Genomic DNA, 20833 nt, shown 5'->3' with positions numbered 1-20833 from the left:
CCGCCCTCATCCTGCTGCCCACGCTGCTGGGGATGAAGCCCAGGCTGCGGGGGGTTTCTGGGCTGCCAGCGCACATTGCTGGGTCTTTCTGAGCTTCTCATCCACCAACATCCCCAAGTCCTTCCTGGCAGGGCTGCGCTCCATCCCTTCATCCCCCAGCCTGTATTTGTGCTTGGGTGAGGCGCAATAATTTGTCCTTTGTCAGGCATGAGCCTGCTTGGCTCCTTGGGGAGATGGATATGGGGAAAGAGCATTTTAGGGGAAAAAAGCGTTTTTCACTAAGCAGGGGAGGAGCTGGAGCTGGTAGCTCCTGGTCTGCCATGGCACCGCAGGCGGCTACACCCTGGAGCTGCCTTCAGAGCAGCACTGGGGAGGATGGGCTCTGCCTGTGTCCCCCCTCAGCTCCCAGGGAGAGGAGGACAGGAAAAGCAGCGCCTGCCAGGGGTCTTTCTGGGCTCCGTTAAAGACTGAACCCAATGTGTGAATATCGATTGCATGGCTGATGTTTGGCTATCCTGAGCAGCCTGAGATTTGCTTTTCTCATTGCACCTTTGCTGTTTCAGATGCACCAGCTGCCTCTCCACCAGGTGGAAGTGTCACTGGTGCCCCTCCACCTACACCTGTGTCTCCAACCACTCGCAGTGTGACGACGCGCTGCGGATGCAGGTAGGGTCCATCAGACTGTGCTGCCTCGGGAGACCTTCCCTGTCGCTGGGCTCTTGTTTTCCTTCTCCCGGGGAGGGAGGCAGATGGCCTGGGTTTGGCAGGGGGGATGCCAAGGACAGCGCTGCTCGGCGTCGCTGACGCACTGCCTGGCCTTGGGGAGTCTCCACAGTCGGCATTCCAGTCCTACACGTCTCACTGCCAAAGGCTCGGCCGATGGAGAGCTGTAGGGACGCTCTGGAGCGGGGCTCTGCAGGTGCCAGGATCTCAGCACTCAGCGTGGAGCTGAGGCTGCTCGGACCGACTTGCCCTCGAGGTCCCCAGGCTGCACCTTGCTTTATGTCATGACCTCGGGGGGGTCTTCAGGCACTGGTGTTCAGTGTGGTCTCAGCCGCTCTGAGCCTCCTCCGTCAGTATCTGGCACTTGCTGGCCACGGCAGCATGGCCACGGCTTGTCCCAGGCTGGATTTGGGGCAGCCTCCTCTGCCGGTGTCCAGGAGAGGGGACATGCATGGTGCAAGTAAGCTTGTGCCATGCCATGCTGTGCCATGCCGTGCCCAGAGGCGCGTGTGTGTGAGGAGCTGGTAGCCCAGCGAAAGCGTTTGTCTCTCCCGGCAGCCTCCGTCCCTTGGCTCCTCATCACGTCCCACAGCTGGAGGAATGCCGCTGCCTCTCCGCATCCTGGGACACCTGGGTTTGAGCAATACACTGAATGCAGCAACGCTTTACAATGCCTTTAGCTTTGACTGGGCTGTTGCAGTATGTTAATAATTTGCTGGAGCACCACTGGTGGTGTTCGTCTAAAGGAGAAAATTGCCCCTTTCCAAATTACAGCGTCTAATAACCCAGAGACCCAGTGTGCTCCTGCTTCTGAAATTTAAATTGAAGTTAATTTAAATAAAATTGGCTTTTTAGCAATCAATCTGCCATATATCCAAGCCAAGCTTTTACACTGTAAATTGAATATCCCTTTGGCACTGGTGCTCTGCTCTCATCTCCGCTCTTCCAGCCCATTCCCTGTGCTTGTTGCCAGCAGGAGTTCGGCCCCATGTCCGACGTCCCACCCTCACCCACCGTGCTGACTCCGGGGACGGCCCTGGCATCCCATCTGAGGCGGGCGGCTGCAAGCACGGGGGACAGGGAAGGAGATGGGGCCACCATGTTGCAGCCCCGTGCCATCCTGTCTAGTGTAAAGCCCTGGGAAACATCTCCCATCCCTGCTGGGTGGCAGCGGGGTGACGGCTCCCGGCAGCACTGGTCTGTCCTCTGGCTCGTGACAGGTTTCTGGGTGGATTGTGCTTCCTGGTGAATGTCTGGGCTGCTCGTACTGGGCAGATGAGGGAAGCACCCTCCGCTTCCTCAACTTCCCAGGTTTCAGAAAGTATCCGGCATTTGCTCTTGCTGTCTGGATGGGGGCCGAGCACTAGAAAACCATCACTGATGGCTGCTCCTGGTGTGGGAGCCACACGCGAGGCTGCGTGGTGGGGCTTCTGCCCTGTGCGAGGACAGAGAGAGCCATGCCAGGTGTCCAGTGGCATGCCAGGCTGTGGGGACATGGGGAGCCGTGCCAGGATACGGGGAGCTGTGCCAGGCTGCGGGGGCACTGCCCGTAGCTGCCCCTGGGGGCCACTTGGGCCAGGGGCTCTGGGGGCTGTCGGTGGCACTGGGTGACAGCAGGGCTACTGGCGCGGCTGGGGAAACGCTGTGAGTCTTGAGCAGATGCGGAGAGCCAGGGTTACTCTCTGTCAGGGATAACTGTGCCTATTCCTCCTTAAGGATAACCCTGCCTGTCCTCGCTTTCTCGCCTCTGATCTCCCGCTCCAGAGGTGCAGCTTGGTTGGATGCTGCACCTGGTTTGGGCACATTTCTGTTTTATTTCTGTGCCTTTCTTAGCTCTTCCCGCTGTTTTCCGTGAGCAGCCTGCAGGATGAGGTGCTCTGTAGCCCTGGAAACATGGTACTTCGTCCTACAGCCTGAGCTTTCAGTAAACAAACCGTTGCTGGTGTGGCTGCACCTGAAAACTGGTCCGCTGGGAAGCCAGCATCATACTGGCTTCATCCTCAGCATTTTAAACATTCAGACCCTTCGCCCTGATCCAGACGTGAATGATATAATCAGCTGGAAAGCTCTATTTCTAGCCACTGATGAACAGCAGGAGAAGGGGCTGCAAGACGACAAGTTAATCAGCCCTCTAAAGTGTATTTATCTAGCAAGCTATGCCAGCTGCTGTGACATGCAAGGACACACCAGGCCACAGGAGCTTTTGCGTGAATTTTCCATTGTAGCCCTGCTGGTTTTATTTTAACTCTTTTGATTCTCCTAGAAGAGGCTTGGGACTGAAATCTCTCTCCAGTGCTTTGCTTTGTTGTTTTCCTTCTCTTATCATGTGCATCTCTGTTATTTAATCTCCTTGTTTAGGCGGCACCAACTGTGCTTGGTTAAGATGAGTGTCCCGATAGAAATGGAGCGTGTTTTCCACAGTCAAACAAGCACTTCCAGACAGTTCCCTGACCCCCAGCTGGGTCTGGGGAAGGCAAGAGAGAACCGTATGCAGAATGCGTGTCCGGCACCGGGCCTGGGTCCCCGCTAGGAGGGCAGGCTCTACCTCTGGTCAGAGCAGCAGTAGCACCATTGCCAGCAGAGTCACGGTGGGGTAACCCTTAGTGCAAGTGAGAAGAAAATCTTGCCTGCTGCAAATTATTCTGCATAATGGACCAAATATTTTGTTGTATTTTACCCCAGTGGCTCCACTGTCAAAGGCATTAATCTGGATATACCCCGGGGCAATGGAGAATCTGGCTTCATTTTTGCTGTAGTTTTGCAGTGTGATTTACATCTCATGAGAGAACAGGATGGGCTTGTCATACAGACTTGAATTCTGAGTCAGCTCCAGTGTCTGAGCCATCAATTTAAAGTGAGAACAAAAGTAGGGGACAGATGACCTTTTAAAATCATTTTTCAGCTTCATTTAGGCCTTTCATTTCGGCTGTCCTACTGCCGCAGTCCCCTTGCTGAAGCCCCTGCAGCTTATTATACCCTTTCCTCTGCGCGCACACGTGTGCACACACAAGCCCCCACACTTCTGAAATGACACGGTGCAGGAGGAAAGCACTGGAAAGCAAAATCTCTGCAGGGGCTTGCAGAAATGCTCATTGCGATGTGTAAGACATGGGCTGCCCGCTGGCAGGAGGGGGTCACGCCGCATGTTTGCCGTTGTTGGCTGCAGTGCCTCCTTTTAGTGTCACTCCGGCCCCGTCTTCTAGCATTTAAGTGCATGTAATGAGGGAGCCGCCCAGAGTGGCAGCTGAGGAGTGCGGACGCATTTGCTTTTTACCTGGCAGGACGTTTTTTCCAGTGTGGGAAGATGAAAGTGCAGGCTTGGCAGCCCCACCACCCAGGGGACGGGAGCTGTCGATGTCCCCGAGCTGGTGGAGGAGCCTGGCAGGAGCGAGGTGGGGATTGTGCTGCGTTCCTCTCTTTGCCGGGCCATGGCTGCTAGCCTACAGCTGCGGACCAGCCCTCCTGGAAGCCCGGCCGCCCTGCTGTGGTTAACTGACCGCTTGCGGAGGAGTGGATTTTTAAGGCAGTGCCAAAGCTGGTGACTCGGGAGAGGAAGGCTCCACGCGGCGTTACCGCTGTGTACATCACGGTGCCATTTTGGTCTTTCACTTTCTGGGGTTACAGCATGGTCTGACTTTAAAGATGTAGTGAAATTAACCTTATCAAGGGCCCTGACATGCCATCTTGCCTCATCATTGAGGATGCTCAGCATGCAGCTAGCTAACCTCTCTTTTTTTGGTCTTGCTTTGTACCTAACAGAAGAAAATCGACTGTCCGCGAATTGTACCTGCCTCACTGGACCCAATGCCCACGGGAGTATCTCGGGACATTACGATCTCGCTGGCTAATGCAACTTTCTTGAAGGTAAATGAGTTCCTAGAGAAATGGGGAAGGTTCAAATGAGCCCAGGCTGGTGTGCAGCAAGGTGGCCAAAGGGAGTCTTAAGTACGAGCTGGTGTCTGCCTTGGGAGTGGGTGCTTGCGTTAGCAGCCGAAATCACGGTATTAACAAAAGACGGTGGTGGAAAGCATCGTCCCGATGGCGAGGGAGATTGCGTGGCAAAGCCGAAGGGAGATGCTGTTTGTGCGCAGGCATTCTCCAGGGATCTCCGGCAATTAGTGACAGGCTTTTTGCATTCGGTGGAAAAAGGAGGTTTATACACCTTGTAAAACAGTCACTAGAACACAATGTTTGGGGGAAATAAAATTCCCAGTTTCCTCCTGGGTGTTTGCCGCACCGCAGGGCGTGCTGGCGTTGCTGCCCTGGCGCCATGCACCAGCCCGGCCCCACCACCCCAGCTCGAGGTGAAGGACGAAGCCCAGAGCCTGTGCTGGCTGAGCCAGTGCTCGAGGTACGGCACAGAAATGTGTTTTAACCTAACTTCTGGTGGTCACTGTGGAGCTCTTTTTTTTTTTTTTTTTTTTTTTTTTGTGAAAAAATCCTTTCCATGAAATTTTCTGGCATGAGAATTGCAATAGGGTGAAAAGCAGGTGCCTTTGGAGATGCATCACACACCAGGAGGAACCAGAGAGGCTGGGCACTGGGAAAATACTTACCTAAGCTCTGGTATTCGTAGAAAGTGGCTCTGTGTCATTTTGGGTCAAGTCTTCAGCGGGGCCGGTGAGGTCTGGATGGCCGTGCCCCTGCGGAGGGTACCTGCATGCAGGACAGCCAGGCAGCTCCTGCTTCTGCAGGCAAAGGAGAGGGCTGGAAATGCTGGCCGCGGCGGGGGGCTGCCAGGTGCTGTGGGGCACCGCATCCCCCGGACCTTGTGCCCCCCCAGCGCGGGGACAGAAACGAGCTCTCCCCGCCTGGCTGGGGCTGCCCTTCCTGCCCCTGGCCTCTGCAAACGGCGATGTGCCTGCCATAATCAGCAAAATAGGGCGAGAAATCCTTCTTCCTCTGTGGATGCTGGAGGTGGCTGAAGAGGAAGCAATACCGCATGGAACCCCATAGGAAATGCAGTCAGCAGGAAAGGGGCTGAGGCACGACCGCTCCCGGGGCGGCTGGAGGGGCTCTGGCAGTCCGGTTTCCTCCCAGTGCCATCTGCAAACTGTCCTGGGCGAGGGGGGGTTTCCTTCTCCTTTCCTCTCCACGGCAGCTTGGGAGCACTGCTGAAGCTTGGAGCATTGGGGCCGCGTGCCCCGACACCTTTGCTGCCGTGGGGGCAGTGGCCAGGCGGGGGGCGAGCGGCACGGCGAGCCCGCAGAGCCCGAGCTGCTGGGGTGCAGGCGATGTGCTGGGGGAGACCCCAGTTTCCCCCTCGTGGCTACCGGTGTGTTCACTCAGCCAGCAACTGCCTGCCAGCAGTCTGGCGCTTTCTTTCATGTCTTTTATCAGATCTGTCCGTTTTCAAAGGGTAGTTAAACCTCAGTAGTGGTGGAGCATCAACCTGCTTGGAGATAGGCTTTTTTCCTGCAAGACGGGGCACAGCAGTAATTCGGGGCAGGATATCATCCTTGTGTTATCAGGAAAGCAGCACAGAAAATCTGCCTTTGAACGTGCTCCCATCTGGGTCCTCATTTGAATTAGAGATTTGCTCTGTGCAGTTGTTGGGAAGGTGGCTTTGAGCCCAAATCACGGGCTGGTTTGGTCTTGTTTGGGTGAGGCGGCTTGGGACCACGTTGGCTCTGGGTCGGCATTGCAGCATGAGCTCCAAACACCTGGGGCCAGCGGAACCTGGGTACCCTGTGGTGGGGGTTACGAGAGTGTAGCCTGGCAGGCGCGTCTCCTGGTCTGAGTGCCGTGGGTCAGACACATCTCCTGGTCTGCACATGCTGCATGGCCCCAGCTCCAGGAGCCCCACACCTGGCCACGACACTTTACAGCAGCATGCTGGGCGAGGGCAGGGGACAGGGCTTGGCTCCACGTGCGATGCTTAGCCTGCAGCAGTGTTTTCTAGAGGTGTGTAACACAGCAGGATTAATTAGGCACGGATCCCAGCGCCGTTTACAGCGTCGGGTTCTGATCTCCTATTTGACTTGAACGCGGTTCAGGTACTGACGGCAGAAAAAAGGTGAGACTCGACGCCTGCCGATCGGGTTGACTGAGATGGAGAACTGCACACAACGGTGTTGCAGCCGTTCTGCCCTTGTCTTCCCTCTCCCAGGAGACAGCTCTGGAGTGCCATTTTGGGACAGACAGGACATTCGAAGCCCAGTGGGTGAACTCCTCCGCCGTGGAGTGCGTACACGTGCTGGTGAGTTGGGGGGTGAGGCCGCTAGCCCCTGCTCCCCCTGCGGCATGGGGCAGGTCCGAGGGCAGGGAGGGTCTTGCCCCCAAACCTCCCACCCAGTGGCTGGGACGCTGCCTGCCCTTCTCCCTCCCTCCGCTTCCAGCTGAAAAAAGTGCAGGCCGGGCTCTCCCCTTGGGCCAGAGGCTCTTTGCCTGAGCTGATGCTGGACGGGCGTTCGCGAGTCTCCGATGCTGCATTGTCTGCTCCGGGGGCACCTGCAGTGGCTGCAGCCCCGGCTCTGCTGGGGCTTGGGAAGGAGCTGCTTGTTTACCTTTCTAAACGGCAAGAGTTCAGTTCAGGCAAAAAATTTGGCCACCTTTCAGCGTTGCTATTTCTGTAGCTTTTATTCTGAGATAGGAATTGGCCTGAGAAAACGCTCAGAGGCTCACTGAAGAGCAGTGTGGGGTTGTTGGAGGGCAAACTCTGAAAAGCAGCAAACGTTCGGGCTTCCACTGATGGGAATGCTGCGAGTAGAAGCTGGAGAGGAGCACTTTCCCATCATGTCACCTGCAGAACTCTGTATTGTAGCCCAGCACCGAAAATGCGCAGACCGGACAGTCTGTTAGTTTTCCTGTCCGTTTTTGCTAAAAAAAGCAGCAGGCCAGGACTGCGTTGTCCCAGCGGTGTGCTCTGTGCCCCAGTGCCCTTCATTGGGACCTCAGCAAAACAATTAAAACAGAGAACAGCCCTCTCTCTTTCTCTCTGCTAACGATGAGACCCTCCTGCACTGAGAAGCAGCAGTCAGAGAAGCCTCAGAGGAGTGTTAATCCGTGTAGCGTATGTATGGAACCTCATATTTTACTAAATTTCCTAAGCTTTTGTTTATTTGTTTTTTGTGCGCAGCTCCACACATCAGAAAAAAGCCATCTCTTCCCAGTGAACCTTCAGCTGAAGGACAGACCAGACAGATTTATCGACAGTCCAGAGATGATGACAGGTCTGAGTTGAAAATATTTTTATTCTGTTCTCATCTGGTCAGCTTGAATGACTCTAAAATCCTGGCAAAGTTTATGGGTTCAGGAGAGAGACCATGGCTCAGCGGGGCACAGCTGAGCTCTTTCTCTCAGGCACACACAAAACACGTGTTTACCCAGAGCTGCTCCCACGGGCACGTGTGCCCAGAGCCCCGCAGGCGCCTGCGGATGTCCCCTTTGCACCCAGGGAGAGTCAAGCCCCATCCTTGAGTGCAGGCAGCGGCTGACGTCTCCATGTGCGATGGGGTCTGCTGGTGCCCTTGGTCACAGCAGAGATGTGGGGCGTCCCTGGGGTCAGGGAGGAATTCCTCCCGGAGGAGATAAGGGACAGGGGAGGGCTCTGCCCTGAGCTCTCACCGGAGCGTGGCATCAAGGTTCAGCACACTGTAAAAATGGAGTCTTTTTTTTTTCTTTTCTTTTTTCTCCTTTGCTGAGAAAGAATAAAATGTGTAAACGCATTTCACCCCTGTCCCGCTCTCTGTCTCTGGGAAGAACGCTCGGGTTCCCAAAAAAGCCCGTGCTACGTAGCAGACAAAGGCAGGCAGAGTAGAGTGCGCTCAGAGAAGGCACGCCGATGGGACAAGCCCGGCCACTCGGCCAGCAGGGCCAGCGTTTGCCCTGCTGCTGCCTCTGCCCCCGGCAGGACGCGCCATGCACCAGCTGCGGGCTCTCACCGGGGGCTCCGCTCCCCCTCTGCGCGGTCAGCAGTCGCAGCAGAGGGAACTGACTGACCCTGGATGCAAATGAGAACTAGATGCCTGCAGTGAGATTTGCTTTGGAGGATAGCAGTAATAGAGACATTAACACCATCAGCCACTGACCCAGGATAAAAAGGTTTCCCCATAGTAAATCCCAGTATAAGGGAGGCTTATCTTGCAAAGCATTCCACTTTGGTGAAATAACCTTTGAAATACCAATCGTGGGTAAGCATGAGACACGGCTTCCTAGCAGAAAGAAGAGGGTGTCCGTGTTTTTGCGCTAGAGAGGTAACCTCGGGGAGAGGGGTGGGAGGTGTGAGCTAAGGCTGTTCTGGTGGGCAAGAGAAGGCTCTTAGTTCTCAGCGTGGGTGGTGCTGGGAGCGGGAGCGACTGCGGCGAGAGCGTGCTGGAATTCCCCCTCCTGTGCGGGTAAGGAGTCGCTTACACAGACTGTGTTTGCATCGATCTGAATTTGCCAGAATATTTGGAGATCCTGCGGGACCGTTAGGCTGCTCTGGCTCCTCCTCGCCTCGATCAGATTGGTGCGAGGAAAATCAGAGCAGCTGACTTGCGAGCAGAGACAGAGATCTGCCGGGCCAGTTATAACTTTGTGCATCTTTTATGCTGTCTTTAATAGAATTGCTATTAGTGTTTATTATTTCAATATTTATTAGCTTTTATTGTAACCTGCATTTTGTTAGTCCACTGAAGGAATCCCATCCCTCTGCTGTTGGGTGGAAAACCAACCAGTGTAACTCACTGGGTGGACTCCAGATGAGGTGAAATAAGCTCATTTTTTTGTGGAGAACGGGCGACTCCCTCGGTGCCAGTGAAGTTTCATTAGCATGAGCACAGGCAGAACGCTGAAGGCTGAGGGATTCGTTAGTTGCTTATGAAGCGTCTTGAGATCCTCCTGTGAACAGAAGTGCAAAATGTGACTGTTTCTTTGTTTTATGTTCTCCTGCTAAGTCTCCTTTGGGGAAAGGGGTGTGAAAGCACTGTTTCCTGAGTGTTTCTGGCTGTTTATCTCAGCGGATGCCCACACTCCAGCAGCAGAAGTCTTTAGGCTGGAGAGGAAACGTAACCTGGGGCACCAGCTAATGAAGAGGTGAAGGCGGTGTAGGAAAATGATGTGGAAGCTGAGCTGAGCAGATCTGAAGGGAGAAGTCAATGAAAGGGGCCCGTGGTCACCAGGGGGAAGGAAAGGAACTGTAAACACTGTACGAAGCACTGTAACCATCCGATTTTTGCCAGAGTGCGGAAGCAATGTGATTGCTTCGCTAACAGGATGGAGCCAGCTTTGCCAAGCAGCTTCCCATGTGGATGCTGAGAGTTGGAAACATGTAGCATAAATTGACAAAAGGTTCCGAGTTTGGGTGTTGTTTGTTTTTCAAGGGGAAGAAAAAGGAAAAGAAAGTGCTAAATTATATTGCAGTGAGAACAGGCACCCAGTCCTTCTGGGAAATCTTCAGGATGGCAGCCAAGCGCTGCCTCATCTTGCTGTATGTGCAAGCTGCTCTGCTCATCCACTGGATTTCGGATGTTACTTGGATTAATGGAGCCAGGGGATGGGGGAAGTGTGGGGGGGGTTTGGTTGCCTCAAGCTAAGCAAAGCTGTGACAGCCTGAGGCCGGGGAGCTCACGGTTTCTGTTTCTCTGGTGGTTCAGTGGAGGTGTACAACTGCGCGACGGGGAGTGCTGACTGCTCTCAGTGCCTGGGCAGGGAGGACCTGGGGCACCGCTGCCTCTGGAGTGAGAGCAGCTCCAGCTGTAGGCTGCACAGCGAGCCCCCCCACGTCTCGGACGCCTGCCCACCGCCGGACATTCGGAAGGTAAGACCCGAACGCGGCGCGGTGGGTGCGTGTGACATGGCAGGCGGTGCCGAGGGCTGAAAGCGGCTGCTATCCCTGGCTGGGGGCAACGCAGGAACCGCACATCGTCCCTGGCACAGGACAGGGTCCGGCCCAGCGCTGAATTATTCACTGACTTTCTATGCTGTTGAATCACCTGATGGCAAGGACATCTTTGCTAGTGATGAGATCCAGTCTTCATCCAATATTAGTGGGAAAAACAGCAGCACAATCAAAATGTCCCAGAGTTCCCGGGGTTGGTAAAAGCGAGAAAGATTTGTAGGGTTGGCTGGAGGATTCTTATCAGGAATAGCGTTTAATGGAGCATGGCTGAAGTGTGAACGTGAGCCCTATCTCCAGGCACATGTGCTCTGCAGTTCAGCTGAGATTAAGAGTGGCAGAGGGACCTTTTGGCATTATGCATTTTGAAATGAGTTTTATTTAAATTGTAGTTGAATGAATGTTTGTTGGGGGCATTTGGATCTGGGGTTCTGCATAGAGGTATGGTATGAGCCAACAAATTTGTCCCTGACAAGTAGCAAATCTTAAAATGAGCTCCCTAGGAAAGGAGAAGCTGGAGAGCCAAAACAGCTAATATGAACATCAAAATTGGCAAGGATATGGGATTTCTGTTCTTAGGGGTGCGTGTAATGATAGCTGCTCAAAGTCCAGGTGCTGTAACACTGCATGGAGGGGCTGCAGGATCCCCATCACCTGCCCCTTCCCTCTCGTCACCATGGGAGGGGGGTGCTCCCCCCGAGCCTCTCCTTCCCCAGCACACGTCAAGTGTTATCAGCACCTCGCCAGAAAATAATGGAAGGAAATCACCATTCAGGACGCAGAGCGTCACAGGACTCTGTCACTGTTTCCTTAGCAAACAGTATCTGGTAAATCCAAATCCTCCGTAGTCACATGAGCAAACAAGCCCTCACAGAGCCCTCCTGGATGGGGGAGCAATGCAGCAGGCAAAGGACACCCAGCCTAGTGGTGGGTCCTGACCAGCCCTGGCTGGCTTGGCCAGCTGGTGCCACCAGCCATGTTGTGCTGGCTTTGTGTGCCATTGCCTTTGCAAAGGGAAAAGAGACATTTCTGAATTGAAGGGATTTGTCTCGCCCGCTGAATGATGCGGTTGCCCTGCCCAGGGACACCCCTCACGCGGTGGAAGAGCATCACGCTCAGCACCCTGTCCACTCGCAGCGGTGGAGTCAGCAGCTGCCAGATGAAAACCCAGTGGTGTAGGAGATGGATGGGGAACAGGCTTCTCCTCCCACGGCACCGGACTCATCCTCCACCCCGGGTTGCCACAGTCCTGGTGTCCTGGCCACGCTCCGTGCATCAGAACACTTTTTGTCTTGTTTTTGTCCTGAAGAGCCCCGCTGTGTTCGGGACTGCCCTTAAAAACGTGGTGGCAGGATTCTGTCTTCCCAGCACACTAGCATCCCTCCTCTGGGTTTGTCTCTGCCCCAACTCCATTTGGACCGGTGGTGTGGAAGGAGTGACACTTCACCCCAGATGCATTTGCAGCTGGAGTAATCCCTGACCAAACCCAGCACAGAATCACAGAATGGTTTGGGTTGGAAGGGACCTTAAAGCTCATCTCATTCCACCCCCTGCCCTGGGCAGGGACACCTCCCACTGAATCAGGTTGCTCAAAGCCCGGTCCAACCTCCAGGGATGAGGCAGCCACAGCTTCTCTGGGCAACCTGGGCCAGGGGCTCACCACCCTCATAGTGAAAGATGTCTTCCTGATATCCAACCTAAATCTACTCTTTGGCTTCTCGTTTGCAAAGCGGCAGCAAGGGTAGCGTGGCGGCAGGCACACTGTCGGGGGAGCAGGAGTGTGAGGAGCCATTTGGTCTTCTTCACGGGGGGCCAAGTGGGACATGGATACAGGCACAGGCTCAGGGATGAAGGCCAGAAGCTTCCTGGTGGTTCTCCAATGACCTTTCCTGCAGATTGAGCCGCTGCGTGGACCGCTGGAGGGGGGCACCCTGCTGACCATCCGCGGGAGGAACTTGGGCCGACGTTTCAGCGACGTCCTGGGCGCCGTCCGGATAGGCAGTGTGCAGTGCACGCCGCTGCCCCACAGATACGTCGTCTCTGAGGCGTGAGTAGGGGGGGAGCTGGGGAGGACGTCCCTGTCCTCTGGTGTCCCCTGGGCCTGTCCCCGCGCTGGGTCCCCGGGCAGGAGCGGGGCGCTGGCCTGGCCTGGGTGGGACGTGGGTGCCCTGCGCCAGGGACTGTGCCGCAGCCGGCGCCAGGCAGCGCACGGAGGAGGAGGAGGCAGCGGCTGTGGGCTCTGGTGGGGGTGGCATGACCACCAACCTCCCCTTTCCCGTCTGCAGGATTGTCTGCCAGACCGGAGAGGCTCAGGAGGCGTTTTCTGATGTGGTGACGGTCAACGTGAGCCGGGAAGGGAGGTCCAGGGAGCGATACTCTTACGTGGTGAGTGGCTGCTCCGGGATGTTTCTTCGGTGATTCTCACACTGAGGTTCCCTGCACCCCTTAGAAGAAGGCTGCAGCCCCGCACCCCCAGAAGGAGGGTCTACGACAGAAAGCGTCGGGGTCTTCGAGGAGCAGCTGGCCTGTTCCCTCCCCTGAGCGAGGTCTGGCAAGGCCGGGGACTGCCACTGGGGTGTCATGCGCAAGCCCACCCCGGTCACAGCTCCTGCAGGGCTTTGTCCCTTACCCTGGCTGGGTCATCATTGCTCCTGCTATAAAAAGGGGCTCACTTTTCTTCCTCCTCTTTTGCTAAAATGCCATTACAGCCTGTGAGATTTTTTTGAGTCTTGCAAACTCTCTTTGTGCTATGGAAGTTACGTACCATAGACTCACATTATTTAGAACTGGTATTTTTTGCTGCAGAGATTGTCTTAGTTTTTGCATGAGAATAATGTGTAGGGATTAGACTTGAGCTAACCCCCGTTGTCATTATACAAAGAAAAGCCCTTTATAGGTCTGTACTGTACCATCTCACAAAGATAACTTTCATCTCTATAAACCTGAAGGAAATCCGTGCATTTCTTCTCTTTCCCACAAGCACCCTGGTCCCTGGCTAGAGGCTGTTCCTGGGCGTCCAGGGCAAACACAGCAGGGTGGGGGCCAAGGGCTGGGGGAGGATCGACTGTGCTGCAGTCGAGTGGCTTGAGGGAGGACTTGAGCCCGGAAATGACTCCTGGTAGCCATTGTGAGGAATTTAGGGCAGGATCACAGATTGTGATCCCCTATCCTGTACCTGGTGGTGTGCTAGGCATGTATTTCAGGGAGGTTTCTCCAGCACGCAGCTGGCACAGGCAGGGCACATCCCAGTGTCCCGCAGCAGAGCCAGGCCTGGAGCGCACAAGGAGGGGACCGGTGACGCCAGGGCTCTGCCAGGCTTGGCTCAGCGCTACTTCCCAGGGGGGCGTTTGTGCTGGGACCCATTCCCATCGTTTCCAGGCATCCATGTTCACATCCAAAATGTCTTAGAGATCCAGCAGTCTGGAGGGGAGCAAGGTGCAGCTGGGGTGCGACCCAGTATCAGACCTTGGGTTTGGGATTTCTGGAGCATTGCCATCAGGATGTGTGTGCTGACTCAGCCACATCACCCGCTGTCGGGCCGATTGTCTTCTGGACAAAGAGGAGAAGGGCCCGAAGAGTGGGAAAGGGCTGGGCGGCTTCTTTGCTGGCTTTCGGAGTGCAAGGAAAAGCCCTCTCAGGAAACACCTGTAAAAGCACCAGTGCTAAACAAAGCAAGAGGAGCAAAAGCCAGTCGATGAACCGAGACTGGGTCCATGACAGCTCTATGCTGGCAGCTCCTGAGCAGGCTTATGGCAAAGGCTGTGCTCCCGGGAGAGGGAGAGGAGCTGTTTTCTGCTCGGGTGGCACAGCAGAAACCTGTCTTGTGTCTGTCTCAGTAAAGTTTGGAGGAGGGGTGAGACGGTGCCCTGTTCTGTGCATGTGCGTGTCAGGGAGTGAAGCTGCACGATGTGTAGCTGCTGCTGTGTTCCACACCATAAGTGGCTTCTGCACCATTTGCAAACGCAGCAATGCCGTTTAGTTTTCTTGATTCTCCTCTCACACACAATGGCATGAAGATGGAGCAGACTACACCATGCAAGGCTGGTCTTGGTGAGACCTCAGCTTGAGCATTGTTAGCAGTTTACCTGGAAAAGTCTAAAAGACTTTTGGAACTGCCCTTCCAAAGCAAGCCCTTTGTAAATTACCAGATATTGTTGTGTGCTACACCTTTCAAAGTCCCTGTTAGATGTATCTAAAAGAGACAGTATTCAGCTGTAATTCTGCTGAGAAGGAGGGACGTGATTGAGGGGCTTCTCCAGGATATTATAGCAGGCTATGGATGAGCTGAATTTGCCAAATGAGCTGATTTTGCAAAAGTTGTGATGGAGGCGATCAGTGCTGGCAATGCACGGAGAGCAGTAGCCGCTGTCTTTTGCTGAGGGGAAGAGCTGGAGGGCTTTGGGGAACATGAATAATCCTCTCTGCTGTTGTAACTGCAGGTTTGAATGCAGAGGTTAGGGGTGAAGGGCAGGAGACAGCTGCCTGCAGACACTCAGAGAAATACAAATTAAGAAAATGAATCCTGTGGAAAAGGGTAACGATCAGAAACAACAGAGGAAATGGCTGCAGAGAAATAAAGCAGTCTGAGTGTAGGACAAGGGCAAGGATAGCTATTAATAAGCATGTTTGTGTGCCTGGGATTGACAGGGAAGGGCATTGGCAGCGGGCGGTACGGAGCAGCCCGTGTTCTTCGCCTCGGCGCGGCTTCGCTCTGCGGCTGCGGCGAGGGACGGGCTGCGGCGGTGAGCGGGCAGCTGCCAACCTCCGCAGCCCGGCGGGCCTCCCGCCTCCGGGGTTTGCAGCGTTTGACAGGGAATTACCGAGTGCCTTGTGGAAGGGTCTTGAAATAATTATTTGCTCTGCCCTTGGTGTCTTATTCAAACCGGAGTGGGGAAGTTGCCCAGCAGACTCTCCTGGGGCGCTCTGTGTCGCAGGCATGAGGGTTCAGCGCTGCATTAGTTATCAAAGCCTCAAGCTCATGAAATCTCAGGAAGATTTCCAGGGGCTGCAAATGCAGATAACATACATGCTAATTTCTGCTGAAAATGGCGAGAGGCAAAGTAACTTCCCCCTTAGTTCCTTGTTGCCTCAGGAGATTCAGGTTTGAAGCTTCCTTAAGAAGGAGTTTGATATTCAATTTTCTCGACCCAGGTGGCTTTTCTCACAGATCTCAAGGCCATCATCCAGTGGGGCTCTAGCATTAGCTTCACATTCAGGAGGAAATGGATCTGGAAGGGCAGAGATGGTGGGAGCCGGAATGAATGAGAAATCTCCTTTTGTTGATGGACCTTGAGCTGTCGCCAGCTCGGGACCCTCCGTGGGAGATCTCAAGGGACTGGTGGGATCCTGGGCTCCAGTTTGGACTCGTGTCTCATTTATTGCCAGAATTTAGGGACTGCAGAGAGTCACAGAGGTTTTACATGATCTCGCTCCTCAGCACATGTACCTTTCTCCTTGTTCTGAAACCCTGCCGGTGAAAGCTTTTGCTGTGCTGCTGTTTCAGAGCCTTACAGTACTGAATACTTAGATTTACCGACGCAATTCCTACATGCAGTGTGGGGTATCCAAATATGAATTTACCAGGCTAGAAAACAGATTTACCCTTTGTTTTTAGCTTCCCATGGTGCAGTCCATATATCCCCTGAATGGCCCGAAGGCTGGAGGAACCAGAGTGACCATCAGAGGCAGCAGGCTGGATGTCGGCTCCGAGCTCCGTGTCCTTGTCAATACCTCCAAGCAGTGCACTGACCGCAGGTGGGACTGGGTCTGGGGGCTGGCACTGAACTAGTGGCAAGTACCAAAGCATAAGGAAGGATGATACTGTTCCCCAGGAGTTCAGGAAGAGCTGGGGTTTGGATGGGGGCCACCACTGCACACTGCTGCTAGCCTCGGAGCCATCATGGCATCCCCACCGGGATCCCTCCTGGCTGCCGCCTGCCCCATGTCCAGCGCCCCGTCAGCCTGCTGTCCCCGGCGCGGTGCGGCAGAGCTGCGGTGCGGGTGCCTGACACCAGGATGGGGCGGGTTTCTCTGGCAAAGCGATGGCGTTGGTCTTGCCGTGATGTGGTGATGGTGACCAGCAGCAAATGAAGTGCTTCTTACGCACCGTTCGCAGGACGCTGCCGGGCGTCTTGGGGGCGCTGGGACCAGGACCAAAACGCTGGGAGTGAAGCAGACGTGGGCTTCGTTCCCAGATCTGCTGGAGGCAGAAGGCACCTGCACACCCAGGGTCCCACTCCCATGGCAGCTTGCAAACCTCTCATCCTCTATGTCCCCATCTCATCAGCGGGAAAAAGTAGGAGCCTGGCCTTTTCCTTTGGCTGTATGGGAAATCAGTCTGGCAGCCTGGGATGGTATATGCTCAGAATTGCTTGTTAGTAGGCAATGTAATTAACAGGGGATTGGGATGTGACTGGAAGCTCCTTCTTGCCTGCTCTGCTGACGCCTCGCTTCATGGCGGGGCTCAGGTCCGCGGTGCCTGGCTCCGGCTGCTCTGTCTGCCGTGGCTTTCGGCACTTACCCTGCCTTTCCCTGCACAGCCGCAACGACAGCACCATCACCTGCACCATGCCGTCCGCGGAGCTCACCACGGCTGTGCGAGTATGTGTCCAGTTTGAGAACAAGTCTTGTGCCAGCTACAACATCACGTTCAAGTATGAGAAGAACCCGATTATATCAGACATCAACCCCAAAAAGAGCCAGATCAGGTGAGATCCCTCCCCTACCGGGGACAGCCAGGTCTGCCAGGATTTGTGGCCTTTGTTGAGATCAGCCTCTTAATTTTTGCCGAATGCAAAAGTGAAGAGTGCTCTCCCATCAAAGTACAGAGCTAATTGGAGTACCCTGGTGTAGCCTGCTGCAGGCAATGCTCGCGCGCCCTGTCTGTGCCATCCGGAGGCGGAGTAGATCCCGAGCAAACCCTATGTCAGGAGCCCAGGAGTCACAGAAGCACAGGCAGAGGCAGGGCATGGTGTCGGGGCCTGTGACAGGCTGTTGTAGCATCATGACTTCCATTTCAGAGCTGGCACGTGTCTGCATCTTCCTGCAACAGAGGGGGACGGCTCCAGGCTGGTGGGAGAGGGTCCTGCAGGGAGAAAGGGGCTTTCTCAGCCCTGGGGTCTGACACCTTGCCTTGCAGACAGGGACAAAGGGGGCACCGTAGAGCGCTCTTGGGGCGCTTCAGGTACCCCAGCACTGGAGTGGAAGAGGTCTCACACACCAGGACTGTCCATAGCTCATTTCAGTGCATTTAAGAAATGGAAAAAAGTCAGCCTTGGTAACTGTACTGTGTACACCTGGTGGGTGCTTTAGGTTCAGGTCTCAGGCCTCTATGAGACCCTGAGGATTTTTCTTGGCAGTAAAACTGCTGGAGGATAAGCTGAAATTTGTAATTTTGGATTTCAAACTTCCCTGAGGTCACAGTATTTCATTTTTAAAGCGTGTTGCTTTTAATTTCATGTCTCTCTGCGGAGCTCTCGGGCTCCTGTTCCTTTGGATACTGTGGTGAAACCCCACCTTTCTTGGCTGTGGAGGCGGGAAAACCCAGGGCTGACCAAGAAATCTGAGAGTCCAGCGCCTGTGCCTGCAGGACCACGCTGAATCCGGCGCAGGCACGCCGCAGGCTCTGGCGGGCTGATCCCCCTGGAGCAAAGCTGTGCCTCGGCATTCCCAAGTGCAGTGCCAAAGATGCAGGCTGTGGGAAAGTTAATGACAAGGCGCAGCAGTGACTCAGCCAACCCCAGCTCCTAGCCGGCTTGCGAACTATGCCAAGTGGCGAGAGCGGCATCTCAGCACAGAGACAGTGCAAGAATGTCACTGCCCATATTCACAAGGGAAACCACCAGGGTATTCCTCCGTCACCTTAATCTGCTGCTTAGTACTTAGAGCAGTTTCCAAATTTCAGATGGCTGAGAAGGTGACGGCAGTCCCTCTCTTCAGACTGCTTGGTGGCTTGTGTAGTCCGACTGCTCTGGTGCTTTGCTGGGCTGTCGACCATGAGGGGGTCAATAACTTCTGTAGAAATTTAGCTGGATCTGATTTGTCTTATCATATTGCTAAAATAATCTGTGTAAGCAAAATTTAAAACAAAACAGAAGTTGTAAACTAGTCTGCAGGCTCTTAGTTAGAAACTTGGATCATAACTACGTGATAATATCTACAGCGTTGTAAAAGACTTCAGACAACCTGACTTTCAGGGCCTTGGACCCAAAGTCACTGTGTCTGGAGTGGCCTTGAGATAATGGGATTTGTAAGTCCTGACTGTTCCTGACAGATGCTCCAAACAGACCAGCTGTGATACAGAGGAAGGGGAAGGTAAACACAGGGTATAGCTTCTGCTGCCCAGAGCAGGCAAGCCGTGCTGGTTCTCCTTCCCTTGCTCTGCCTTGTGTGCATCAGGGCCCTCGTTACTGTCGTTAATTGACTGCACATTGAGAGGCCCATGTTTCGCATTCCCCAGGCAGCAGATCCAAAACACAAAACAACTTTCACATTTTGATCTAAATCAGAAGTGTCTGGGAGATGTGGGATCCCTGTCAACCATAAAGGGGTCTTCTCCCTCTCCAAGACTTACAGTTCTCTGGGTCGCCGCGGGGCAGGATCAGGGAATATCTCCTGGTCTTTGCTTTGAGGGATTGGAGGTTCACCTCTTACACCACTGGTGGCCTGGGTGACCTGCCGCGTACCCCTGGGTGCAGAGGCAGGCTGCTCCTCTGGGGAGTGGGAGAAAGGGGGACAGTTTTCTGCTGCGGGAAAAGGTCCCCCCGTTCCACCACAGCGACTCTGCTGCTCCTCCTCCCCTCCCTGATATCTTGCTAGCAGTGTGGGTGCTTGCTGCAAGTAGGAGGAAGACTTTGGCTGTTGGGTCACGTTTTCTGCTCAAGCAACCAGGAAGCATCCCTGAGAAAATGACATCAGGTGACACCCAGCCATTGCACCTCGCTGCTCTGTGTTGTCCTCTGTGATCACCCTCTTTCTTCCCTTCTCCTTGAAGTGGGGGCAGGATCATCACCCTGGAAGGAAGAGGCTTTGAGCTGGTCCAGAATGTGTCCATGGTGGTCCGTGGCATCGGCAGAGAGCAAACGGTGGGTGTCCCTGCTGGGTATCGCCTGGTAACTGGGATCAGGGCTGCGTGCCCGGTGCCTGAAGACGTTTGGGGTGTGAAGCTGAGGCTTTAGCCCATGCTACGGATCAGGCTGGAGCAAGGCTGGGTGGGAGCACTCAGGATGTCGGGTTTTTGATGTACATGCTCTCTCCTGCTTTCAGAGCTGTAAGGTTCACACCGACACTGTGATCACCTGCCCTTCTCCAGCTGCCTCCAACATCACTGTGGGGAGCAAGCCCGCTCCCGTTGATTTCTATCTCAATGGTCGCCTCTATGCGGACGACCGTCCGGCTCTGGATGAGGAGATGTACCCCGAGGAGGCCTTGCACATCAGCAAGTTCAGCCTGGAGTACTATGCCGACCCCCAGTTCTTCACAGCCAAGAAGGAGAAGTGGATCAAGCACCATCCTGGCGAGCCCTTAACTCTGGTTATACACGTAAGAGAGTGGCATTTATAGCTCTGCTTTTTTTGGGGCGTTGCTGCTCCCCACTGGGAAGCTCTTCAGCCCGGAGTGCCAGCACAGTGGTGTTCACAAAGGCAGGAGAGAGAAGGAGGGCGGATGAGGACGGGAGAGGCAGGAGCAGGCAGTTCTAGCTCAGTCTGTTGCCCCTGCATCAGTCTTCACCGGGAGATGCAGCGTGACCTGAGGATGCCCTTTGAGGCATGTTGACAGAGCTGCGTTTGAAGGATGTAATAGCAAGAAGCTAAATAAAATACTGCACATATGAACAAGAACCTGGCCTGAAATCAGGCAGGTACTCCAGAAGGTCCTGACAATAGATATTTATTCCTGCAGAATCAGGTCATGCATTCTTCTCCTTTGGCTACTGAATTCAGCTCAGTTAACAAGGAAGTTGGGATACAGCAGTTGGGTGGCTTGGACAATGCGCAATAGTAATTCAAAGGCCATTGTTCGCTGCAGGATATCCTCACTGCTTGCAACGTGCTTGAGAAACGCACTCCCCCTTTCTCAGGCTCTGCAGACGCATCTCCTGGCTATCTCCTCTGTTGTACATCCTTCCCCCCTCCCAGGTGGGCGCTTAGATCCTTATCTGCGGTGCACAGCCAGGACAGATCAAAAGCAGATTTTTCCAGGTTCCACGAGGGGCTTGCTCATCCCATGCCCCATGCTGAGTGAGGAATGGGAAACAGGAAAATGGGGAATGGCTTGGTTCTGGGTTTCCTGTGG

General features: G+C 54.5%; 1 protein-coding gene across 1 annotated transcript in view; it reads left to right on the top strand.

Moving 5' to 3' along the window:
• Window positions 1–20833, top strand: part of PLXND1 (plexin D1) — an 89408-nt gene that overhangs the window by 36271 nt on the left and 32304 nt on the right. The window contains exons 9-19 of the mRNA XM_054216450.1: window positions 564–666; window positions 4483–4587; window positions 6833–6922; window positions 7802–7895; window positions 10299–10462; window positions 12436–12587; window positions 12826–12925; window positions 16155–16294; window positions 17080–17247; window positions 19533–19623; window positions 19805–20080. Coding sequence (XP_054072425.1) covers window positions 564–666; window positions 4483–4587; window positions 6833–6922; window positions 7802–7895; window positions 10299–10462; window positions 12436–12587; window positions 12826–12925; window positions 16155–16294; window positions 17080–17247; window positions 19533–19623; window positions 19805–20080 — 1483 coding nt within the window. The remainder of the gene's footprint in view (window positions 1–563; window positions 667–4482; window positions 4588–6832; window positions 6923–7801; window positions 7896–10298; window positions 10463–12435; window positions 12588–12825; window positions 12926–16154; window positions 16295–17079; window positions 17248–19532; window positions 19624–19804; window positions 20081–20833) is intronic.

This window comes from Rissa tridactyla, chromosome 10 (assembly GCF_028500815.1).
Source record: "Rissa tridactyla isolate bRisTri1 chromosome 10, bRisTri1.patW.cur.20221130, whole genome shotgun sequence".
In the NCBI taxonomy this organism is placed as follows: Eukaryota; Metazoa; Chordata; class Aves; order Charadriiformes; family Laridae; genus Rissa; species Rissa tridactyla.
Note: the sequence above shows the minus strand (reverse complement) of the source record. Positions and strands in the feature narration are given on the sequence as shown.